Consider the following 27,056-nt stretch of genomic DNA (forward strand, 5'->3'; position numbering starts at 1 on the left):
CGTTCCATTATATAAGGTAAGGTTGGAAAGTCCAGTGAAGAGTGGTGAAGTGGTAGTAGGAGTAATAGATTAACTATCTTGTCCAGGAATACAGTTTATCTTGGGTAATGGATCGCAGGTGGGAGTGATGCCTACTGTGGTTGATAAGCCATTGGAAAATCAGTCAACTGAAGTGTTGAAGGACGAATATCCTGGGATTTTTCCGGATTGTGTCGTAACAAGGTCGCAAAGTCATAGGTTAAGACAAGAGGAGAAATCAAAGAGTGAAGATGAAGTTGAAGTGCAATTATCAGAAATGGTTTTTGATCAGATGGTTGAAAAAAAAAGAACAGGTGGAGGATGAGGCGGATATTTTTAGTTCAGGAAAATTGGCGGAGTTACAACAGAAAGATGTAGAAATAAAACGGATTATATCAGGAAGCATATACGGAGGAGGTATCTGAGAGTATACCAGAGTGTTATTACCGTAAAAATTATGTCTTGATGAGAAAATGGAGACCTGTACATATGCAGGCGGATGAAAAGTGGGCAGAAGTTCATCAAGTTGTATTGCCGGTAGGGTATAGAAAGGAGGTGTTGAGAGTTGTATATGAGGTACCAGTGGGAGGTCATTTGGGAATAAGGAAAACTCAAGCTAAAATCCAGAAACATTTTTATTGGCCTGGACTGCATAAAGATGTAGTTAAATTTTGTCAATCATGTCACACATGTCAAGTGATAGGGAAACCCCAAGCAGTGATAAAACCAGCACCCTTAATACGCATTCCATCATTTGAGGAACCTTTTACAAGGGTCCTAATCGATTGTGTAGGACCGCTTCCTAAAACAAAAAGTGGGAATCAATATCTTTTGACTAATGGATGTGTCTACTAGGTTTCCAGAGGCCATTCCAGTACGTAATATTACAGCTAAAAGGATTGTGGAGGAGTTACTTAAATTCTTTACTAGATATGGACTACCCACAGCAATTCAATCAGATCAAGGAACAAATTTTACTTCAAAGTTATTCAAAGAAGTTATGGATAGCTTAGGAATAAAACAATTTAATATTTAAATCAACCGCGTACCATCCAGAATCGTAGGGAGCGTTAGAAAGGTGGCATCAGACATTAAAGACAATGTTGAGGGCATATTGTCAAGATTATCTAGAGGATTGGGATAAAGGAATCCCATTCGTAGTGTTTGCAATTCGGGATGCACCTAATGAGCCTACCAAATTTTGTCCTTTTGAACGACTTTTTGGTCATGAGGTAAGAGGACCACTTAAATTGATTAAGGAAAAATTGATGGGTGAGAAATCGGAAATTACACTATTGAAAATGAAATGAAAATCGCTTATTGTCACAAGTAGGCTTGTTACCAGTGGTAGGGGAGCCTTTAAAAGCTAGGTTTTGTGGACCGTATCAGATTGAAAGGAAATGAAGTGAGGTGAACTATGTGGTAAAAACACCAGATAGAAGGAAGAATCACCGAGTGTGTCATGTGAATATGCTTAAAAGGTACTTTGAAAGGGAAGGAGAGAAAAATGAGGTTTTAATGATTCTCACCCATAGTGGAGCCAATGGAGCTCACCCATAGTGATGGTACCTAAACCAGACGGTACCCAACGGTTGTGTGGACTATAGAAAGGTGAATGCAGTTACAAGAACGGACTCTTATCCTGTCCCACCATTGAAGGATTGTATTGCAAAAGTGGGTCAATCTGCTTTTATTTCCAACTTCCAGACATGGAAAGAACATTTAAAGCATCGTATTGAGTTCTTCGACCGACTTCAGGAGGCGGGTTTGGTGATGAACCTAGCCGAAAGTGAATTTGAAGAAGCCCGAATCACTTTCCTTGCGGAGTTTCCGATACCTTCAAGACGAAGGGAAATAATGCAATCTCTTAGCATGAATGAATTTGATCGACCCTTTGTGCAAAAGATTTGTGGCCTGATTACTCCACTGATGGAATTGCTGAAGAAAAGTAAAAAATGTCAATGGATAGCGGACTTTCAACAGGCATTTAACTGCCTGAAAGCTGTGATCACCAATGCTCCTGTATTGGAGAATTGCAAGGGACTCTGTGGTCAGATTGAACTAAAGTATCAGATTCTAAAGAGAAATGCCGAGGAGTAGATCAAAGAGACTGTCAATCGAGAAAGATTTCGGTTGGAGGAAGAAGAACAAAGAAAAATGGACTATATTATTATACCTGTTTGCATGTGTTGTTTTTTTAAAAAACGAATAGGTATATTTACTGTGTACATTTCTTAGTGGATGGTTCAAAAGTGAAAAATGAAACCATCTTGAAGTTGATGGGGTTTTTTTTCTTGGGGGAGGTGTCATGTCAGAGTACCTTTAAGATGTTTAAGCAATGTACCTTTAGGAAAACAGTGATATCAGAGAGCTGGGTGTGTGTCTGTGTTTTGCAGTTTGGAGGAAAAGAGCTGGGTGTGTGTCTGTGTTTTGCAGTGAGCTGGGTTTCTGCCATAAAAGACCATCTCTGGATCATTTGGGTGATTTAAAGTAAAGTCTTTAACCTGATGTGATTTTATTTAAAGGGGTTAAGTCTCTTGGAAGTTTGAAGGAACATTTTAAGGAATTTTGTACTGTTGTAATATTTTTGGAGTTATCTTTCAAGTAAGGGATGTTAAGAGATCCAATGTTTATTTAAGATGTTAAGTTGAGTTCATGGAATAAACAGTGTTTTGTGTTTAAAAACCCACGTGTCCATAATTGTAATCCCACACCTAGGGAAAAAGCCGTGTGCTAGGAAAAGCAACAAATCCATTAAAGGGAGAGGTTGGTTGAACTCCATGATACATTTTGGAGTTCTGAAAACACCTCGCCCATAACACTAGCTATACTATTATTACTATATTGTTGCAGATTTGTTGAATGTACCTTTGTATCGCTCCTTTAGGCATGTTTGTATAGTACATCTTTTGAAACATTTGTAAGTATCTACAGAGAGTCATGGTCACGGTTCAATAGTTCTGTCATTTTTAAATCATTTGATCATGTTCCTGCAGGCTCAGTAATTTCTCAAGAATCATTTTATTCTCCAATATAGATTTAGTTGATTTTCTTAAAGGAACCCCTAAATAAATGTTAAATCCAATACTGGGCAAGTGCAGTTTAAGTGCTGCTTGATCTTGTTAGCTGGGGTCTAGCGAATGCGGTGCCTGCAAATCAGTTGGCGAGGAGTTATTTGCGGCAAGAAGCCCATGAGGCATCGTTAAGTGGACCAATTAACGTTGAATTGTGTTGCTGGCCTCCCTGGGCCGAGCGCCGGGAAGCTCGCTGCAATTCCCGCTCGCTACCACACTTAGAACTTTTTCCAGAGAATCCAGCACTATATGTTTCTTGTTGTTTAATGGGAAATTGAGTAGTAGTATTAAGGGGTAATTGTGAGCTGTATTTTTTGGGTGTGAAGTTAAAATGTTTAATATTACATTCATTATAAAGTTTTGTTTTAGAAATACCAAATCCCTATTTTTTTCATGCAATGACTCCTGGAGTGAAGCATTCTTTCTGCATAGTCTTACAAATAAACTCAAATATTTGGATTTTGGTCCAGTATCCTAGCCATTGTTGGGGTCTGGTCTGGGATTGTAGTACCATGCTCCTCTCTTAAGGTGTGGTGATCCTCAGGTTAAATCACCACCAGTCAGTTCTCCCCCTCAAAGGGGAAAGCAGTTGATGGTCACCTGGGACTATGGCGACTTTACTTCATAGTTTCTAAAACGATAAAGGAAGCAATGGTTCTGGCAGATGGTATGATATATCACATAGGCAGTTAGGGGGCAGTGGATCTCTATTTGTAAACTCACAGGGAAGCTGGAAGGATAGAAGGAGTCAAAATTTTATAGAGAAGGAAGGAACTGTTCCAGTGAAGAAAAATGATAACGTAGAGGGTAAAAGTGATGAAAAGAAACTAACATGCCTTTATTGCTATAAAACAGGGCATGTCAATACCCATTGCTGAACGTGTGACAGTAATAAGTACAAAGTTGTCTTTGGGAAATGGGTGTTAAGACAGTACCAATAGTGCAAATGAAATGTGTTTCTTTCGAACCTACTATCAAGTGGGATAAGCTCAGGATAGTCCAGGGAGTTCTTCCTTGACTTCTGCCAAAGTGAGTTAGCTATTGGAAGTTTTAGAGGTTTTGTCTCAAAGGGAGAAGTGTCCCCTTACTCCTCCAACAAAACAAGTAAACAAATTAATATTTTAAGAAATATTGGGGCAGATCAGTCATTGATATGTTCCAGATGATTTGATGAAGAAAAACATATCTGTAGAGGACATCAATAGGATTTATGAATGTGTTCCCTTGTGTAAAGTCAATTTATGAACTCACTTAATAAACGGAATTGTTACTGTGGCAATTGTTCCTAGTTTACCTATTGAATGGGGTAGATTTTATTTTGGATAATGATTTGGCTGCTGATTTGCCAGTAACAAGAAAGTGAAGGGGAATCTAATTCCCGTAGAGCAAGGTTTTACAAAGTGTGGATCGCAACCCTTGGATGGGTCGTGGGAGGGTGTAAGAAGGATTGCGGAGATAAGGGTTGCGACACTCTCACCACGGTCTGGAATAGCTTTGCAATGGATGTATTCTTAGTATCGGGATATCGTACCCTCCTGCGCTTCATTTCTGATAGAGCAAGCATTACTTCTGCTAGCATTTTCCCAGCAGATAACAAAGCGATTCCGACGTTCACACCATTTAAAAAAAAAAAAAAATTTAGAGTACCCAATTCGTTTTTTCCAATTAAGGGGCAATTTAGCATGAACAAATAAGTTCATGCTAAATAATAAGACAGTACACACCTATTTGGAGAAATTTGTGAACAAATTGTGGGACGGCAGTGGCGTAGTGAGTGGTATTGTCATTGGACTAGTAATCCAGAAACCCAGAGGAATGCCCTGAGGACTGGGTTAAAACCCCGGAAGGTGTGAAATTTGATTTGGGCAGCACGGTAGCACAAGTGGATAGCACTGTGGCTTCACAACGCCAGGGTCCCAGGTTTGATTCCCCGCTCTGACACTGTCTATGCGGAGTCTGCACGCTCTCCCCATGTCTACATGGGTTTCCTCCGGGTGCTCCGGTTTCCTCCTACAGCCCAAAGACATGCAGGTTAGGTGGATTGGCCATGATAAATTTCCCTTAGTGTCCAAAAAGGTTTGGAGGCGTTATTGGATTACGGAGATAGAGAGGAAGTGAGGGCTTAAGTGGGTCACTGCAGACTCGATGGGCTGAATGGCCTCCTTCTGCACTGTATGTTCTATGTTCTAAAGTGAAAATGAAGGTTCCATTTTCTAAGCGTCAAAGGGAAGAATATGAACCTATGCAGAAGATAAAATGATTTGAGTAAAGAGAGAAAAGCTCCCTTGGTGCAAATTTATTTGTCTGGTGTTGATTGGAACAATGTAAAGAGAAAGTCTGTAATGCAGGAAATGAGTGAAGAACATAATTTTGAAGCTGGTTGCCAATCACACATATACGATTTCCATAACAAATTTAATGAACCCATTGAAGGCATGTTTCGACTAATAGAGAAGAGTAAGAAAAACAAATGTTCTTCTGTATTAAAGTTGACATAGAGCGCTTTCCACAACCTATAGTTTCTGATTGGATACCTGATCAGGAGGTCGCTGGCTACAAAGAGCTATGTTGGCAGCAAAGAACAATCTCTTAACTATTAATCCCTTTTTTCAGTTGAAAGCATTCCCCCCCATTCCTGTTGTGTGTGTCTGTCTGGGTGGAGGGTGGGTTTTGGGATTAGGATGATTGTTAGACCATTGTTCTGTTAATATATCTCAGAATCTGCCTTTTTCCCTACACCAGTTCTTTAAACTCTAGATAAAAAACCCAAAAGTGACTTCATATATTCATCTTTTCCTCTTAGAACATAGAACATTACAGCGTAGTACAGGCCCTTCGGCCCTCGATGTTGCGCCGACCTGTGAAACCACTCTGAAGCCCATCTACACGATTCCCTTATCGTCCATATGTCTATCCAATGACCATTTGAATGCGCTTAGTGTTAGCGAGTCCACTACTGTTGCAGGCAGGGCATTCCACGCGCTTACTACTCTCTGAGTAAAGAACCTACCTCTGACATCTGTCTTATATTTATCTCCCCTCAATTTAAAGCTATGTCCCCTCGTGCTAGACATCACTATCCGAGGAAAAAGGTTCTCACTGTCCACCCTATCCAATCCTATGATCATCTTGTATGCCTCAATTAAGTCACCTCTTAACCTTCTTCTCTCTAACGAAAACAGCCTCAAGTCCCTCAGCCTATCCTCATAAGATCTTCCCTCCATACCAGGTAACATTCTGGTAAATCTCCTCTGCACCCTTTCCAATGCTTCCACATCCTTCCTATAATGCGGCGATCAGAATTGCATGCAATACTCCAAATGCGGCCGCACCAGAGTTTTGTACAGCTGCAACATGACCTCATGGCTCCGAAACTCAATCCCTCTACCAATAAAAGCTAACACACCGTACGCCTTCTTAACAACCCTCTCAACCTGGGTGGCAACTTTCAGGGATCTATGTACATGGACACTGAGATCTCTCTGCTCATCCACACTGCCAAGAATCTTACCATTAGCCCAGTACTCTGTCTTCCTGTTATTCCTTCCAAAATGAATCACCTCACACTTTTCTGCATTAAACTCCATTTGCCACCTCTCAGCCCAGCGCTGCAGCTTATCTATGTCCCTCTGTAACTTGTAACATCCTTCCGCACTGTTCACAACTCCACCGACTTTAGTGTCATCTGCAAATTTACTCACCCATCCTTCTACGCCCTCCTCCAGGTCATTTATAAAAATTAATAAATAGTTTGTTAATGATCCTAGGGGCTGATTTAGCACAGCTGGCTTGTAATGCAGAACAAGGCCAGCAGCGTGGGTTCAATTCCCGTACCGGCCTCCACGAATAGGCGCCAGAATGTGGCGACTAGGGGATTTTCACAGTAACTTCATTGAAGCCTACTTGGGACAATAAGCTATTATTATTATAAGAAAAGCTGTCTCTCTCACTCGAATGCTGGCGTACATGCTATTCTGTGAGTCTACAGTGAAAACCATTATAATCTGAATGAAAAGATAACATCCATCTGAAAGCCTAGCCTGAATGGGAAACTAACTGGAAGACATCCATCTGAAATAAAGCCACTTATCCTTTTACTTTCATCATTATTTTACACCCCTCTTTCCTCTTTGTTTGTTTGTCTGTGTGTGTATGTGTATAGAGGGTGGGGTGAGTTAAAAGGGTGGTGATTAGAGATTAGATAGTAGTTAACCATTTTGTTGCCTATTTATTTATAGTTACTGTTAATAACAAAAAATTCATTGTGCTTAAATTTACAAACCTGGCGACCTGTTATTGGGCAGCTGAAGACCTCGGAATTTTGCAACTCTGGGTCAAGTGGGCTGGATTTGACCGTGCACTGGTCCAGGGTGTCAACACATAGTTTGGGAGCAACGTCCTGGGATCTTTGGAATGGGAGGCAGTAATGATTTGGGGACGACATATACGGCATTTATTAAAAAGAGACATCAGGTTTGTAATAATTTAGCAGGATGGCTCTGGAAGCTGCTACGGCTTTTCTTTGTGTGTAGGACCTGCTTTTGCTTTATTTATAGGGACTTCAAAAAGACAAGCTAATTGAATTGACAAGTGAATTAAAAATAGAGGTGCCGGCGAAAGATAGGCCTTTGGAGATAATTAAAGTGGTCGCTCAGCATTTAAATTTGAAAGAGATGCCAGAAACACAGCTTGGGTCATGTCAAAAATCAGTGGGATTAGCTAAGATCCAGTTACAAATGAAACAATTCGAAATGCAGCAAAAGGAAGGTGATAGAAATTTAAATGGAAATTGAAATAAGGAAGGTGGAATTAAAGAGAGGGGAAAAAGGAAAAGAGAGAGTTCAAGCTTAAAGCACTGGAAATTGCCAGGAACTAGAGGGGAGCTTAACCCTAGAACAGAACCCAATGAGGATATGTTTAAGTTTATACGAATCCTACCAAAAGTTTAAGAAAAGGTATGAGAGGCATTTTTCATAGCATTTGAAAAAATAGAAACCCAAATGGAGTGGTAGAAGTAAAAGTGGACATTACCCATGCAAAGTAAATTGACAGGGTGGACACAGAAAAAGGGGGTTTCTAAGGATTACGGTGAGGTAAAAAAGGCTATTCTAGGTGCATATGTATTAGTTCCGAAGGCATATAGGCAAAGGTTTTTGAATTTAAGGAAATAGCTGGGACAGATGATGAAATTGAAAGGGTTAAGCGGAACAATTTTAATAGGTGGATATGGGCACTGAGGCTCCGAGAGAAGTAATTCTCTTGTAAGAATTTAAGAATTCAGTACCTTCTATGATAAGAACTTATGTTGAAGACCAAAGGATTAGACTGCTAGACAAGTAGCAATAATGGCTGATGATTAAGAGTGATCCATTAATTTAAACCTTTGATCTATCACCCCATAATATTGAAAAGGATGGGAAGTGGAGAGTGAAAGGTAGGGAGGTAGCCAAAGTAATGAATGGATAGCTGGAAATAATCCGAGATCTCTTTCTCAGACCAAGAAGGATACTACTGAGGGTGGAGGTGAGACTTAAAGGCCTAGACCAATTAGTTACAGAATTTGCTTATTTAGTTTTGCCTATTTAAAAGACGATCAACAAAAAGATCTTATAAGGATACTGCAAAATCATAAGCAGATTTGTAGGGACACACCGGGGTGCACTACACTAACTAAACATGATGTAGATGTAGGTGACTCTAACTGAATATTTTAATACTGCATCTCTGACCACCTTCTGCTGAAACTGCTCACAGCTTCCAGAGAACTAAGCTAAACCTCTGCCTGCTACAGACGTAGTTCCTTCCTCTACCTACTCAAATCTCATGACTTGATTAAACCCAAGATCTCTAATTATCTATTCCCCAGAAATCATAACAAAAACCCATTAGGTCTTTCTGTGTAAACGTAAGCATGGTTTGAAATAACACTGACCTTACTTTTACGATGCTTTAATTGCACCTCTGCAGCCAAAGTGTCTGTCTTTAAACCAGGACTGTAAAAAAATTACTGCAGCAGATGCATACACACATTAATCCAGGCTTTAACCCTTATTGCCCCAAATACATATAGTATAATATATATCTGAAATTCCTATATCCATCTCAGTGCATGTGCATAATCAAATGTGAAAACGTCAATTGCCATTATCGCTTGGGTGATGGGGATTATCTTAATATCTGGTTGTGATTTAAAGGAAGATTATTCTTATTGTGGACAATGACCCATGAATGCTGTGCCATGTTATGGGCATCACCAAATGAGGCAGTTATCAGATTGCGATTCCTGCACCCGCAATGTTATCGTTGGAGAGCAGTTAGTCCTTGCCTGCTCCTAAAATGGCACTTACGTAATTAGTGACTTGTAACTTCCCATAAATGTGTTCTTGCGTATATGTGATATTATAAATCCTACAATCACATGTAGTTTTGGGGCAGATCATTTAAAACTTTTTGCAATGCTGCAATCTTATTGAGGGTTGAAATATTACACATATACCAATGTAACATCACATTCTTATGATATATTCTTATTCTAGTGGCAGTGAAACATTTACAGCATGTCAGTGACCAACTTTTGTTGAAGATCATTTTAAAAGAGTGGAGTACTTTGGCTAAAGATTCGAAAAGTACCCGAGAGTATTTTCAGGTAATTAATCATCATTTACTGCGTATATTTATATTATATTTAAATCTATAACCATCATACCTGCAAGTCTTCACTGATTTAAGTTAATTGTTTCAGTCATATAAACATGGACAATGACAAACATAAGCAAAACAATTTGAAAACCACACAGTAAACATCACAGCCTAGAATTTTGAGTGTGCAGTGCTTGTTTGTCAAGTGCTAAACTAGACTCCTAATCCTCCAATATGGCAGGCAAAGAAATTAATGTTCATTTTGAGTTGGAAGTTCTTGTTTCACCATACTATTATAGGGAAGGAAATATATGTTGAGTGCCCAAACCTGAGCACGTGAAAGAGGCGTTGGTTCTTTTTCGTATGGAAGTAAGGGCTCAACTGGTGTCCTCGGCCAAAACATCTTCAGCTGCTTCATCAATGACCCTCCCTCCCTCCCTTATTAGATCAGAACTGGTGATTACACAATGTTCATTACCATTTGTAACTCCTCAGATATTGAAGCAGTAAGCAGTCTGTGTTCATATGCAACAAGACCTGGACAATATTCAAGCTTGAGCTGATAAGTTGAAGGGAACTTATGCACCACACAAATGCCAGGAAATAATGATCTCCAAGAAGAGAGACCTAACCATCTCCCATTGACATTCAATTACATTACCATCAATGAATCCCGCACTATCAGCATTCCTATACGGGGAGGTGGTGGCGTAGTGGTATTGTCACTGGACTAGTAAACCAGAGACCCAGAGTAATGCTCCGGGAACCCAGGTTCAAATCTCGCCACGGCAGAGAGGTGAGATTTGAATTCAATAAAAAACCTTGAACTAAAAGTTGAATGGAAACCATCGTTTGGGCAGCACGGTAGCATAGTGGTTAGCACAATTGCTTCACAGCTCCAGGGTGCCAGGTTCGATTCCTGCTTGGGAGCTGCTGTGCGGAGTCTGCACATTCTCCCCGTGTTTGCATGGGTTTCCTCGGCAGCTCCGGTTTCCTCCCACAGTCCAAAGATGTGCAGGTTAGGTGGATTAGCCATGATAAATTGCCCTTCGTATCCAAATTTGCCCTGAATGTTGGGTGGGGTTACTGGGTAATGGGGACAGGGTGGTAGGGGTGCTCCTTCAAAAGAGCCAGTGCAGACTCGATGGCCGAATGGCCTCCTTCTGCACTGTAAATTCTATCTTCTATTCTATTCTATCTTCTGGAAGGTTACCATTGATCAGAACGAACCTGAATTGGACCTGCCATGTGCATACTCTGATTAGAAGAGTAGGTCAGAGGCAGGAAATGCTGTGGGGAGTAACTCACCTCCTGTGTCCCCAAAGCCTGTCTACTATCTACAAAGCACAAGTCAGGAGTATGATGGAGCACTCTCCACTTGCCTGGATGAGTACAGCACCAACAACACTCCACAAGCTTGACACCAGCCAGGTCAAACAGCCCACGTGATTACCACCCCATCCACCACCTAAGTATTCAAGGACGAATGTACTAATTCAGTGTATATACTTAAGTATTTATGTGCTGTTTGCAAAGAAATCAAATGCACTTTCTGGAGTTTAAACAAGCAGGGTTTTGGCTTTTATTGTGCTCAAAGGTACCACATGTAAAGGTAATAAAATATTTTTAAAAAGATAAACATACATCCCAACTTTTCTTGTTGAATCTTCATGGGCGTGATTCTCCACTCCCACGCCGAAGTGGCCGCGCCGTCGTGAACGCCGTCGAGGTTCACGACGGCGCGGAACGGCCCCGATCCCAACCGATTGAGGGCCCGAAAAAGGGCTAGGATCGGGGCCGCGAGAACCTCGGGGGGGGCGTTCCACGAAGGCCGCGTCGTCACCGTGCGACGCCCGAATGACGCACCGCTGCGTCATAAATTGCGCGAACCGCGCACAGAGGACCCGGAGGAGAACTGAGGAGATGGCTGAGCCCCGAAGAGCCGCACCGAGGTTCCGGGATACGGACCTGGACACCCTGGTGGATAAGGTGGAGCGGAGAAGGGACACCCTCTGCCCAAAACGTGGGCATCGCCAGCCATCCAGAGCGGTGAGGCGCGGCTGGCGGAGGTGGGCACTGCAGTCAGTGCTGTGGGGCAGACCCCCCGGACGGGGGAGCAGTGCCGCAAGAAGCTGCACGACCTCACCCGGGCTGCCAGGGTAAGTGCCATGAGGGTGTCCCCAGGCTCCCCCCCCCTCCCCCCCCGGCACGGGGGGGGGGGCGGGGGGGAAGTGGGGTTGGGGGGGGGCGTTGGGAGTGTTGGGGGGGACTGGGGCATCAGGGGCGATGTTGGGGGGGGTCAGGGGGTTTGGGGGGGTCACGGGGGGTTGGGGGGGCGTTGGGAGTGTTGGGGGGGGACTGGGGCATCATGGGCAATGTTGGGGGGGTCAGGGGGTTTGGGGGGGTCACGGGGGTTGGGGGGGGTGTTGGGAGTGTTGGGGGGTCTGGGGCATCAGGGGCAATGTTGGGGGGTCAGGGGGTTTGGGGGGGTCACGGTGCCCAACTATCTACCCAACCCACATGAACCCCGGGACCCCCCTGGAGCGAACCCATGGCGTGCTGTCTCCTGAACCAGCAACAATGTTGTCAATATCTGCATGCCCTGATGATACCCGCCTAATGGTGATGCTTTATCCGACCCCCCCCCCCCCCGGACAAGACAGCGCATAACCAGCAGGAGCGCATGAGAACCGGAGGGGGTTCTCCGGTCCTGCACCCCCTAACCATTCACGAGCAGAGGGCCCTGGACCTCGCTGGGGGATCTGCCACCCGGAGATCGCGCCATGCCAGGTCGGAGGCGCAGAAGCAAGTGTGAGAACCCTGCATGTCCTCTCCACCCCCAACCCGTCATCGCCCCCCTCACACACACTGGCCACTGCACCCCAGATCCCATCCCCCCTCACACTCTGGCCACTGCACCCCAGATCCCATCCCCCCTCACACTCTGGCCACTGCACCCCAGATCCCATCCCCCCTCACACTGTGCACCCACCACCACCATACACCCGGGCCACCGTGTCTAACGAACCCCGAATCTTTTATGTTCCCCAAGGCCATCGGCTGAACCTTCAGGGACGTCTCGCCCAGGAAGCAGCGCAACGCCACCCACCGCAACGGCACCCAGGGATGCACGCCAGAGGTTGGCAGTTGGTCGGACAGGAGGGCAGACCTCACAGTCTGGGACACAGGACCGGGATGCTGAGACCTCCGGGACAGACATTAGTCGGGGGCACAGGGTGGACAGTCATGCCGAAGCCCACATCACGGCCACACTCCCGCTGGATCGAACTGGAGGTCAAGACGACATGGCCCGCATGGAGCTTGCGCCGGGCCATGAGGGGGACCAGTCCACACCAGACGTCTTGACGGATGATGACCTCGAGCTTGCGGCACTGCTGTCTCCCACACCGTTCACCATCGCAGAGACACTCACCTCAGTTGGGCAGATAAGTGATGAGGCTCCCGGGTCACAGTCTGGTGCGCACCCCACAGCCGAGCCGGTACAGCAGGTGGAGTTTGGAGCAGCCGAGGGGCTGGACGGTAGGAGGGCAGCCCAGGCCCAGCAACCAGCTGCCACCCAGACGGTTCCCGGGTTCCTGGGTGTAATTGACCCACCCGGACAACCGATGCGCATGGACACCCAGGGACTGAGTAACGGGATGAGGGCTATCTTCCAGGACCTGCACACGCAGCTGGAGGAGTCTATCCACGTCCAGGAGCAGGGAGTGGTGCCGCTCATCGCAGCCACCCAGGCCGACACCGCACGGGTGGCGTCCGCGGTGGAGGCAATGGGTGAAGGGATTTTGGCCATGGGTCAGGTTCTGCAAGGCGTTGGGCTTCACGTGCACGCGTCATCCATGGCCCAGGAGCGGGCTGCCCTCTCACAGGCAGCCATCTCACAGAGCCAACACGACTTTGCCGCCGCTCTCCGGGCCCTCGCTGAGTCTCACCATGCCATGGCCCGGTCCCAGCAAGCGATGGCTCAGTCCCAGCAGTCGATCGCGGAGAGCATAGACTGCCTGGCGCACGTGATGGATGGCGTTGCGCACTCACAGGTCGAGATCGCACAGACCTTGGCAGGAATGTGGCACTCCCTGGGCCCCGTCTCGGCGAACATTCGGACCGTGGTCGATACTGCTGCAGGCCTCCAGGACAGGCAGCGCCAGGTGTTGGGGGTACGACGGGGCATGTCTCCGAGCGCATCTCCGTCCCACAGTGAGGCCCGGGGGCCACCAGGCTCCCCGAGGGAGGAGGAGGTTCTGGGGCTCGTCCCAGTAGCTCCACCAAGGGATGTTCCGGTACACTCGGCCTCCCCCCGTTCCGTCCCTGGCGCATCTGGTGGGGAGCGGGCAGGTCAGGGTGGCACCATGCCATTCAGCACGCCAGCAGAGCAGCCTGGCCCATCGAAGCCGGGCTGCCCCAGGAAACGCATGCCGAAGGGGAGCCATGTCGAAGGGCGTGATTCACAGCAGTCCACCTCCACTCCTGCTGTACCATCTGGGAACACACCTAGACGTAGTGGTAGGGCCTGTAAGGCAAAGTCGTTAGGCACGTAAGAAGTTGGCACAGATGCAGGGCACAGTTTAGTTGTAGGGAATAGGGCACCTATGTTCACCACATGAATAAACGCACTGTTAAATTTGACTTGTAAGACTGTGTGCTATGTCCGGTGCCAGGGGGCTCGGGAGGGTACCCGATTGGCGTCGTGGTATACGAGCCATTCAAGGTCTGTTCCGGATGTGGTGACCCTTTTTCCACCACCCCCGCCCCCCCATAATCGGACACCGTTGTCCTCGGTACACCAGCGCCAGCCACCCCACGGGCATGTGGTGAAATATCCATCACGAAGGCTGTGACCACTGGAGTGCATGGTTCAGCTATAGCCATGAGTCAGACCTTGGCTGGTGAATCTGAGCACACAGCTCATCGCAGAGCGGGCTGTCATCATTCAACATGGCACTGTTCACACCCGCTTACTCAATCATCAATGTTGTGCAATCCCGTAGTGCCGCAGTGGTAAGGTGATGTGGAATTGTTGCCGTGAACGCGGTGGGGGGGGGGGGGGAGGGGGGGAGGTGGTGGGTGCTGTGTTGTGCCCGTGTACAGGAGTGACGTTGCAAGTGGCAGTTTTCAGCGAATCCCACCCCCACAGTGCGTGAACCGTGTGGCCACCAACGCGTCGCGTGCCCGCTGTCCCCGGCGGTGCCGTCGCGCAGCCTCCTGGGCGTAACGAGCTGCCGGGCAGTGTCTGTGTCCTGCGCCCCTCCCCCCAACCTGGTGCGCACAATCATCCTCATCCTCCGCATCCTCCTCTTCCCCATCCCCCTCGTTTGCGTTGGCTCCGGTGCCGTCGGGTCCTCCCTCCGGCTCCTCCACCAGGTCATCTCCCCTCTGCATGGCAATGTTGTGCAGCGCACAGACCACAACTATGCGACCGACCCTGTCGGGTTAGTACTGCACGGCCCCTCCTGATCGGTCCAGGCATCTGAAGCGCATCTTCAGCAGCCCGAAGCACCGCTCCACCACACCCCTGGTTGCTGCATGTGCCTCGTTGTATAGGCTCTCCACGTTGGTGTGAGGCCTCCGTATTGGCGTCAGCAGCCATGACCTCAATGGATAGCCCTTGTCGCCCAGCAACCAGCCCCTCGGCCGGGGGGGGCATCCATCGAACATTGCGGGGATGAACGACTGTGCCAGAATGTAGGCGTCATGCACACTGCCGGGGTACTTTGCACACAAGTGCATGATCTTCATGTGGGGGTCGCACACCACCTGAATGTTCATGGAGTACGCGCCCTTCCTGTTCATGAACACGTCCCTGCTGTCTGCAGGCAGGCGCATGGGGACGTGCACACCATCGATGACACCCTGGACCATCGGTATCCCGGTCACCTTGGCGAATCCACGTGCCCGTGCTTCCTGCTGTGCTCAGTCCTCGGGGAATTGAATGTACCTGTCCCCGATGGCGTACAAGGCGTCGGTGACGGCCCTGATGCACCTGTTGACCGATGCCTGTGATATCCCGGAGAGGTCCCCGCTCGGCGCCTGGAAGGAACCGGTCGCATAGAGGTTTAGGGCCACCGTCACCTTGACGGAGACTGGTATCGCGTGTCCTCCTCCCATTCCACGTGGTGCGAGGTGCGCCACGAGCTGGCAGAGATGTGCGACCGTCTCCCTGCTGAACCGTAGTCTCCTCCTGCATGTGATGTCCAGTAGGGCCTCGAACGACATTCTGTCACGGTACACCCTCAGCCTAACTGGACGCCTGTGGCGCCCTGGCACCACCATCAGTGGATCCTCCTGCTCCACCTTCTCCTCCTGCTCCCCCCCCAAGCACTTCCTCTGCATTCCTCGCCGTCTGGAGGTCAATGTTCCCCTCAGCAACCCCTGTACATTCGGGTCCTGAGCGCCTGCGGCCTGCATGTCGACCACTGGCCACTCCGCGGCCATCCCCTCTGCTGCACCGGCAACCGCTGCATCTGCAGCCACTGTGGGCCGTCCGACTCTACGCTGCCGGATGGCAAACTCCAGAGCTGCGGCTCCAACCATGGTAGTGAACGTCGCTGTCTGGTTGGCATACATGGTGACCTGCAGGAGGGTGGTGGGGGGCAGAGAAATGACATGTTACACGGAGGTTCTTCCACACCTCACCAGCCGGGCTGCAGGGGATACCTGTGTGCCCCGGTGGCCTGGTCGCGCTGCAGATACGCAGCCAGCATAACACCTGGTCACTGTCTGCGCCCAACGGTCACTTCACACCGTACTGCTCACCAGTCTGCCACTCGCCTGTGCCCATCAGCAAAACGCACCCTGCGGCCGTGTCCTCGTCACCGTCCTGCCATATCAGGGCGACTGACATGTGGCATCCGCGGATGGACGATACCATCCACACTCTCCCTCACCCCCCTTCCCACCTGCGCACACTCCCTCACCCCCCCTCCCACCTGCACACTCTCCCTCACCCCCCCCCGCACACTCTCCCTCACCCCCCTCCCACCTGCACACTCTCCCTCACCCCCCCCACCTGCACACTCTCCCTCACCCCCCCCACCTGCACACTCTCCCGCACCCCCCTCCCACCTGCACACTCTCCCTCACCCCCCCCCACCTGCACACTCTCCCACCCCCCCTCCCACCTGCACACTCTCCCTCACCCCCCCCACCTGCACACTCTCCCTCACCTCCCCTCCCACCTGCACGCTCTCCCGCCCCCCCCCCACCTGCATACTCTCCCGCCCCCCCCCCCCACCTGCATACTCTCCCGCCCCCCCCCCTCCCACCTGCATACTCTCCCACCCCCTCCCCACCTGCACACTCTTTCCCCCCCCCACCTGCACACTCTCCCTCACCCCCCCCACCTGCACACTCTCCCGCCCCCCCTCCCACCTGCACACCCGCCCTCACCACCCTCCCACCTGCACACTCTCCCGCCCCCCCCCACCTGCACACTCTCCCGCCCCCCCCCTCCCACCTGCACACTCTCCCTCACCCCCCCTCCCACCTGCACACTCTCCCTCACTCCCCCTCCCACCTGCACACTCTCCCGCACCCCCCCCACCTGCACACTCTCCCGCACCCCCCTTCCACCTGCACACTCTCCCTCACCCCCCCCACCTGCACACTCTCCCTCACCCCCCCCCCACCTGCACACTCTCCCGCACCCCCCTTCCACCTGCACACTCTCCCTCACCCCCCCCCCACCTGCACACTCTCCCTCACCCCCCCCACCTGCACACTCTCCCGCCCCCCCCACCTGCACACTCTCCCGCCCCCACTCCCACCTGCACACTCTCCCGCACCCCCCTCCCACCTGCACACTCTCCCTCACCCCCCCCACCTGCACACTCTCCCGCCCCCCCTCCCACCTGCACGCTCTCCCGCCCCCCCTCCCACCTGCACACTCTCCCGCACCCCCCTCCCACCTGCACACTCTCCCTCACCCCCCCTCCCACCTGCACACTCTCCCACCCCCTCCCCACCTGCACACTCTTTCCCCCCCCACCTGCACACTCTCCCTCACCCCCCCCACCTGCACACTCTCCCGCCCCCCCTCCCACCTGCACACTCGCCCTCACCACCCTCCCACCTGCACACTCTCCCGCCCCCCCCCACCTGCACACTCTCCCGCCCCCCCCTCCCACCTGCACACTCTCCCTCACCTCCCCTCCCACCTGCACACTCTCCCTCACTCCCCCTCCCACCTGCACACTCTCCCGCACCCCCCCCACCTGCACACTCTCCCGCACCCCCCTTCCACCTGCACACTCTCCCTCACCCCCCCCACCTGCACACTCTCCCTCACCCCCCCCACCTGCACACTCTCCCGCACCCCCCTTCCACCTGCACACTCTCCCTCACCCCCCCCCCACCTGCACACTCTCCCTCACCCCCCCCACCTGCACACTCTCCCGCCCCCCCCACCTGCACACTCTCCCGCCCCCACTCCCACCTGCACACTCTCCCGCACCCCCCTCCCACCTGCACACTCTCCCTCACCCCCCCCACCTGCACACTCTCCCGCCCCCCCCCTCCCACCTGCACACTCTCCCTCACCCCCCCTCCCACCTGCACACTCTCCCTCACTCCCCCTCCCACCTGCACACTCTCCCGCACCCCCCCCACCTGCACACTCTCCCGCACCCCCCTTCCACCTGCACACTCTCCCTCACCCCCCCCACCTGCACACTCTCCCTCACCCCCCCCACCTGCACACTCTCCCGCACCCCCCTTCCACCTGCACACTCTCCCTCACCCCCCCCCCCACCTGCACACTCTCCCTCACACCCCCACCTGCACACTCTCCCGCCCCCCCCACCTGCACACTCTCCCGCCCCCACTCCCACCTGCACACTCTCCCGCACCCCCCTCCCACCTGCACACTCTCCCTCACCCCCCCCCACCTGCACACTCTCCCGCCCCCCCTCCCACCTGCACGCTCTCCCGCCCCCCCTCCCACCTGCACACTCTCCCGCCCCCCCTCCCACCTGCACACTCTCCCGCGCACCCCCCCCCCCCCCCCCCCCCCCCCCCCACCTGCACGCTCTCCCGCACCCCCCCTTTGGCCGCAGCCTTCTCAGGGAAGCCTACCCGGTCTCCGGGCGCTGCGCTACAGTACGCTCACCACCTCCCTGCTCAGCGTCAGCCAGCACGACTTTAAAAAGCAGGTGTGAACGGCAACGGCGTGAACTGGGGTCACGCCGTCGGGACTTCGGCCCAATCGGGCCTGAGAATAGCAGGGGTGCCGAAGAATCGCCGTTTTGGGTGTCTCGGGCGATTCTCCGGCCTGCGTCCCGCGAAACTCGACCGTGCCGTTCCCGCCGCTTAGGAGAATCGTAGGAGGGCGTCGGACCGGCGTCACGGGAAATTTTGGCGGCCCAGGCAATTCTCCCAACCGGCGTGGGAGTGGAGAATCGCGCCCACTGTATCTAAAAGTGAACCTCCTCTACTTTAACTTGTATTTTTGCATGTCTGTGTGTTTTGGGAAGGAAAGGGAACAGAATCAAATATATCCTGCCATGAATGCACATAAAAATTTACACTTTTAGAATAGGCTTCAGATGAGACGAGCTCATTGTTTTCCTTCGCTGTACATTGAGCACTAATTCAGTGAGACATCTGCCCTGTTTTCACCTGTTACAAGAAGCCAGTGCCTACCTGTGTACTTGATGTAGCGTCATGGTGTATCCCAGATCTGTGGCGAGATTCTCCGACCCCCCGCCGGGTCGGAGAATCGGCGGGGGCTGGCGTGAATCTCGGCCCTGCCGGTTGCCGAATTCTCCGGCACCGGATATTCGGCGGGGGCGGGAATCGCGATCGCGCCGCGCTGGTTGCCGCCCCCCCCCCCCGCGATTCTCCGGCCCGAATGGGCCTATGTCCCGCCGCTAAAATGCTTGTCCCAGCGGCGTAGAGTAAACCACCTACCTTACCGGCAGGAGAAGGCGGCGCGGGCGGGATCCGGGGTCCTGGGGGGGGGGGGGCGCGGGGCGATCTGGCCCCGGGCGGTGCCCCCACGGTGGCCTGGCCCGCGATCGGGGCCCACCGATCCGCGGGCGGGCCTGTTTCCATGGGGGCACTCTTTGCCTTCCGCCTTCGCCACGGTCTCCACCATGGCGGAGGCGGAAGAGACTCCCTCCACTGCGCATGCGTGGGAATGCCGTCAGCAGCCGCTAACGCTCCCGCGCATGCGCCGCCCGGAGATGTCATTTCCGCGCCAGCTGGCGGGGCACCAAAGGCCTTTTCCGCCAGCTGGCGGGGCAGAAATTCGTCCGGCGCGGCCTAGCCCCTTAAGGCCCGCCCAAGATGCGGAGCATTCCGCACCTTTGGGGCGGCGCGATGCCTGACTGATTTGCGCCGTTTTGGGCACCAGTCGGCGGACATCGCGCCGATACCGGAGAATTTTGCCCCTGATGCCCATCTGTCAGTAATGATCCTGATTCTGTGTTCTTGTTTATCCTCTCTATATGGGCGGCACGGTGGTGCAGTGGTTAGCAAAGGGTTCGATCCCTGCCCTGGGTCACTGTCCATGTGGAGTTTGCACATTCTCCCTGTGTTTGCGTGGGTCTACCCAAACCCAAAAAGATGTGTGGGGTAGGTGGATTGGCCATGCTAAATTGCCCTTAATTGGAAAAAAAAGAATTGGGTTCTCTAAGTTTATATTTAAAAAAATATATCCTCGCTACACGAGGGACCACATTTCCATTCTTCCCTCACTCACTGTCAGTGCCCATGTGCAAGTTCTGGGAGGAAAGGGAAACAACCAGATGATTAGAAATTTATCTCGAGCATCAGAAATCTGCCCCTTTATGAGTAAGGTCTACACGAGAAGACTAATTTATCACCTAATCTTCTCCTACGGACAGTGAACATGGGCTCAGTGAGCCATCTGGCATTGCTTTTGCTTTCACAAAATGTGAATGCTTGTACACTTGAGGTGCCAATGTGGAGTATTCCAGATCGATGCTTGTCTGTCAGCAGTGATCTTGATTTTGACTTGATGCTCTTCATTTGTGAAAAAACGCTGTTTGCAGCAATATGTGCTGCCAAACAGTTCAATGAAACGATGGTAATTTCTTGACAGGCTTGGTTATGAATCAGAGGAAACATAACACCTGTAAAATGACAGAAGGTCATGGTTTCCAAAAGCTCTCTTTAGGAAATTGTCATTCTTAATTAGCTCTATCTGGAACACTTCAGGGACATCAGTCCCAAGTGGATCAGCGAACAGCTTCATCTCATTGCAATGCCCTCTGAAATCTGCAAATCTGTGCTTGAATTAATCTCTCAAGCCACCAATCAATGCAGCATACTTTTCAGTCCACTGCCTCAGCCTGCCTTTTTAAAAAATATATACTTTTTATTCTCCTTTTTCACATTTTCTCCCAAATTTACACCCACCAACAACAAACAATAATCAGTAACAAATATGTCAATCCCCATATCAATAACAACGATCCCATCCTCCCACCAAACCCCAAACATTAGCCCGCATGTTCACATAAATAAATGACAAAAAGAAATCAGGAATCACCCATAGTCACCATCAACACACACCGCCCCCTCCCCCCAACCCTATCCCCCCCCCCCCCCCAAACTAATGTTCGATGTTACCCAGTTCTTGAAAGTGCATGATGAATAATGCCCGTGAATTGTAGAACCCCTCCATCCTTCCACTCAGTTCAAACTTAACCTTCTCAAGAGTCAAGAATTCCAACAAGTACCTCCGCCACGCCAGGGCACAGGGTGGAGAAGTTGCTCTCCACCCCATCAGGCTCCACCTTCGGGCGATCAACGAGGCGAAGGCTACAACATCTGCCTCCGCACCTGTTTCCAACCCTGGCTGGTCCGACACCCCAAATATGACCACCCGGGGGCCCAGGTCCAGTTTCACGTGCACCACTTTAGAAATTACCCTAAATACCTCCTTCCAGTAATCCTCTAGCTTTGGACAGGACTAAAACATATGAACGTGATTAGCGGGGCCCCCCCCGCAACGTTCACACACATCTTCTACTCCTTCAAAGAATTGGCTCATCCTCACCCTCGTGAGGTGTGCTCTGTATACCACCTTCAGCTGTATCAGCCCCAACCTCGCGCACGATTTGTTACACATTCACTCTCCGGAGCACCTCACACCAGAACCCCTCCTCCATATCCTCTCCCAACTCTTCCTCCCACTTTGCTTTGATCCCTTCCAGTGCTGCCTTCTGCTCGCCCAAAATAGCTCCGTAAACCGCTGACACTATCCCCTTCTCCAGTCCCCCTGTCGTCAGGACCTCCTCCAGCAATGTGGAGGCCGGCTCCACCGGGAAGCTCTGTATCTCCTTTCTGGCAAAATCTCAAACCTGCACGTATCTAAATATTTCCCCCTGCTCCAGCCCATACTTCGCTTGCCTCAGCATGCCTTGATGTGAGCTCAGAGACAACTTTCTTCGCAGCGAACTGTTTCTGAAGCAATTCCAACTTCTGAATGAACACATGGACAAGCCCATACAGTCTATTGACAAACTGATCCTTTCCTTGCAGTTTCGCATTCGGATCTGCAAAAAGCTTAGTGATGTCAACTAGGAATACCAAGTAATTGAGCCACTCATTATTGTCCATGAAACTCATGTCTTTTCATTTGCCAGACATGAAGGTTTTATCTCTTCATTTACTGCCCAGAATTTGGCTAGTGCGGCCGTCTTGCTGAACCAATGCACCTGGCTAAAGTAAACAATACCCTCATGCTGTGAGTCTACCTCTACAAGAAAGGCTCAGAACTGTCTTTTTTTAAGCTCCTGGGAACTTATGAAAATGACCTTTGAGCGAATCTTCTCCATCACATGTCTCATCTCCAGGGTCTTTGTGCATAGTTGTTCTTGGTGGACCCTTGGTGGATGATGCAATAATGTGTGCTGACTTTCTGAAGCATTGATTTAAGCATCATACTAATGAAGACATTGTGCTTGCTTGTCATCAAAGGAGCTTCTTTATTTTCCAGCTCACAAAGTCTGCCCTCTGGAAGATTGAATTTCACCAAGAGACTAAATTCAAAATTCTTGCTGTGTTGTGGTGACTTTCTTTGGATAGAGGTCAAGCAGTTCCTCAACAACTTCATGCATTACTGTCCAAAATTATGTACAGACATATTGAACGTTTAAATAAGACATGTTTAAAACATACAAGCAAAAACTGGCTGAGGCTGCAAAATAACCACTTTCTGGAGTTCCTACGCAACCTATACTCAGTCCTGAGAGAGACAATGGAATCTTACACCCTTTTTCAGACCGAGACAATTCAAAGTAAAAATGCAATGCAAACTGAATTGTAATCTCCTGTGGAGAGAATGGAAGATGATTATTATCGCAGCAGGAACTAACTCCTGTGAGTTATAAGCCAGATATGTTTGTGTTTTCCCTTTCCAGGAATATACAAGAAAAAAGCAACTGCAACTTTGTTCTCTGTGTGCTCGTAGAGTGTTCCAGTTCCACTGTGCTTGTGTGTGCTGTGAGGGTCACAGCTAAAGTACGTCTAAGCACCCCTGCTCTTGCAGGTGAAAATACTTTCTCTCTCTCTGATTGCTAGAAGCAGGTTAGCAAGGCCACAGTCGAAAAGGAAACCGGGCAAATTATTCAGCTAAGAGACTGAACCAACATATCCAAACCAACTGCTCAACTGCCAAAGTCAGTGTTACATAATGGCCCCCAACTTAATGGCCACAGCGTTTCACCATCTACTGCTCACTAACAAGTCAAAGACTGATTTGTATTTATTAATAACTTATGGGTGCAATCTACTGGCCGTGACCTGCCGGAATTGGAGCGGGATGTGGCTGAAGGATGCAGGGAGAGGCCTCCCCCGGGCTTTCTGATAGCCGTTGTGTCTCGTGAGATCTAACCAGATCTTGCAAGGCATCGCGATCTGGGTGTCACCCACAATGGGTGGGCCCCAGTCTCACTTGGCTAAGTGAGTATATCAATGTATATGGTCATCAATACGACCTCCAACCAGCTGGTGGCGATAGAGATCTCCCATGTGACTCGAGATATCCAGCAGTTGGTAGTAAGTTGTATAAGAAGCTAGTCGCACTAGATGTAGCTCCAGGAGAATTCACTGAATTCACTTATTCGTTACTGTTTGAATCACAATTTGTGAGTTATCTTTCCACGTGTTCCTCTTGTTAATAAATCATCTTACTAATCAAAGGACTAGATGTACTGTGCGCATCTGTACTACGACCATGACACAGAACATAACAGTCTTCCCCTTCGACTACCCGTAAGCCCCATAGACTGCTGAGGCCTCTGTCCATGTGGCTGAAAGCTATTGCTAATAGGAAATTGGCAATCGTGGTTAAGTGAGCACTTCACACAACCCAAGTGGATTCCTGTGAGTATGTGGTCCATGTAGCATGTGGGAGTCATTGCCTAGCACCCTAATCAGGCTGCGATGCCTGGACACTCTGAACACTGCGGGTGGTAATACCACACATGCAGCAACCAACATCCGGATACCCAGGAGATGGGACACAGCTCCGGGGACATGTCCACGGCTGGAGGGTGGGTGAGTGCCACAGGGGTGGGGGGATGCCTGGAGCGATGGGCCAATGGTTCAGAGGTCGGCCCCCATTGCAGAAGAAAATGACAGAGGCTTCATACCGGGTGTGGACGAGGGTGTTTATTGTGTTTAACAATTCCCCGTTCTCCTGATGGTGCCGCCCCCTACCCTCTCACCCCTTCCCCCCCTCGCCTGGTGCCCTCAGTGATCCTTGATATGCTTTGCCTTCCTAGCTCTACCGCTACGTCCAGGTGTGTCCCCAGGATGCACATCAGAAGTGGAGGCAGCCAATTGCTTATCTCATCCCTTGGCCTTCGATGCCCCTGGCGGGCGTCCTCTGGGGCTGGAGGACTCCGGCTCACTTCACGACGGCACATGCACTGCCATGCCACCCTGTTCCGGGTTCTGGCTGCACGACATGGCCTTATCAGAGTGGTGGAACTCGGGGGAGCTGGTGGAAACTGTCGCCACTCCATGGGACGGGTTTGTGTTGACACTGAGCACCCCCTCCTCTCGGTCCGTGCCCATATGGTCATGGGGTTCACCTTGGGACGGAGGGGCATCTGGTTCGAGCCCCGGCTGCCCCTGCATTATCTGTCTCTGCCAGCCCTGGCGGCTCCCCATGGTCTGTACCATTGTGTTGGCAACCTCAGCGATGCTCCTCCGTGACTGGGGCATGCTCTGCAGCGCCTCGGCAATGACCACCTACAACTAGGACTAGCTCTGCAGTGCCTCGGCCATTCCCATCTGCAAGCAGGACATGTTCCGTAGAACCTCATCAAGGTCAGCCTGGTACTTGGTCACACCCCCCAGCGAGGTGGACATTCTGTCGCGAACCTCAGCCATGGCCGTCACTGACTGCGCAACGCCTTGGACACCTTCACTAATAATGCTGACATTGTGCACCAGGCTCTCCACTGTGACAGCCAGTGTTGGCCTCGGTGCCACGCATTGCAGGTGCCATCTCCTGCGGCCGTAGCCTCTGGAACTCCTCCAGTCAGCCATGGATCAGCTGGAGTGTCGCTGACACCTCCCTCTGAAAATCCTGACCACTCCCTATCATCCCCATCAACTCTGGGATTACCTCTGCCATAGGCTCAGCATCAGGCTGGGACCCAGCTGGGTCCTGGGATCCATCAAACCTCCGCCTGCTGTCTTACCTGGGGGTCCTGCCTCCACCAGATGTGCATCAGCAGTATGGTTCTCACCAGAATGTGACCCAGAAGCCTGACCACTAACATTTCCCATCGAGGTCTGTGTATCTGCGCTGGCAAAGGGTAGGGAATGCAGCTGTAATGCCGCGGTCGTGTTTTCCTCGGAATGTCCCTCTCTGAGATGATCTCCTGGGTGGCTGGAGAGGCTGCCACCCGGGATGGGCCAGCGCAGTCGGCTGGAGGACCTGCGGGAGAATGGCCATGTGGTCAGTGGGAGGAATGGGTGAGTCAATAAGGCTATGACAACTCAGGTTTGACAGGTTCTCCGGGTGGAGCCCAGTGGTTCCTCACTTCTGCAGCATCTGCCAGCCTCCTCATTGGTGACCGCCCTGTCCTTGGCCACTCCAATTACTTTCAGGGCCCGTTTCTTGAAGGAGGACTCTTAAGTCCGGCACCCCACAGCCAGTCTGTGCCCTCTGCCAGTGATTCTGCGACAGCTTTTCCTGAGGAGACACAGAGGGGGCACCGTTAGCCGTATGCGTGGTTCACAGTAATGGAAGGGGGGGAGTGTAGGAAGAGTTGGGGGGTTGAAGGGAGAGGGGGGGGTGGAGGGAGGATTGGGGGCGAAGAAGGGAGAGGGGTGGAGAGAGGGTTGGGGGTTGAAGAGAGAGGGTGTGTGAAGGAAGGGTTGGGGTGTTTGAAGGGAGAGGGGGAGTGGATGGAGGGTTGGCGGCCGCATGGAGAGTTGGGGGCATGGATGCTCGCATGGGAGGAAAGGTCTCGAGGGGTGAGGTTGCGTTGGGTGTTGTCTCACTCATGCTGCCAGGTGCAGGTCGTTGACCTTTTTCCCACACTGGAGGCCAGTCCTCCTGGGGACACTCCCAGCGCTCGCAGCTGCCGCCACCTTGTCCCAGGCAGCACTGGCTGCCCTGTGACTGACCCTCCGGGACCCTCGAGGGAACAAGACATCCCTCCTGGCCTCCACTGTGTCTCGGAGCCTCTTCAGATCTGCATCCCCAAATCTTGGTCCAGTCCCCTGGGCGCTATTGTTTAGAGCTGGCTGGGGTTGCTAGCAAGTGCTGCTTAAGTGCTTCTTGAGCTTGTTGGGTGGGGGGGGGGGGGGCTGGCGAGTGAGGTGCCCGCGAATTGGCTACCGAGCCTTGATTTGCGGCGAGAAGCCCATGGGGCCTTGTTAAGCGGACCAATTAGCGTTGAATAGCATTGTAGGCCTTGCTGGGCCTAGCGCCAAGAAGCTCGCGGCAGTTCCCACTCGCTACAACATTTAGAAATCTTTCCGGAGAATCCCGCCCTTAGTCTCCAAAACAGAGAATCCAGCTCCAGATTTCACTGTGCCTTACAAATGCTGCTGTTTTCTCTCCTTATAGCGCCTGGAACGAGGGGAATTGGATGATGAGAGTGAAATGCATTTGGCAACTGTGGGAGCGATGCAAGATATTATTTCCCTCATACCTTGGCCTGCTGCACTAAAGGTAGTGTGTTATATTTCTGCTTTGTTTGTTTTAGCAGATACCTTTCATATTGATAAATAATTATGAAATGCCATAATTTGTGTAGATGAAGGCATTTCAAATGGAAACTGTTTCAGCTGTATCATGACATTCCAATGGAATGAGAG

At 50.9% G+C, this 27,056-nt stretch overlaps 1 protein-coding gene across 2 annotated transcripts in view; it reads left to right on the plus strand.

Moving 5' to 3' along the window:
• fbxl13 (F-box and leucine-rich repeat protein 13) overlaps window positions 1-27,056 on the plus strand; it is a 444,736-nt gene that overhangs the window by 53,512 nt on the left and 364,168 nt on the right. For both annotated transcript variants that reach the window (XM_072471330.1, XM_072471332.1), the window contains exons 7-8: window positions 9,629-9,738; window positions 26,806-26,910. In XM_072471330.1, the coding sequence (XP_072327431.1) occupies window positions 9,629-9,738; window positions 26,806-26,910 (215 nt within the window). The remainder of the gene's footprint in view (window positions 1-9,628; window positions 9,739-26,805; window positions 26,911-27,056) is intronic.

This window comes from Scyliorhinus torazame, chromosome 13 (genome assembly GCF_047496885.1).
Source record: "Scyliorhinus torazame isolate Kashiwa2021f chromosome 13, sScyTor2.1, whole genome shotgun sequence".
Classification (NCBI taxonomy): Eukaryota; Metazoa; Chordata; class Chondrichthyes; order Carcharhiniformes; family Scyliorhinidae; genus Scyliorhinus; species Scyliorhinus torazame.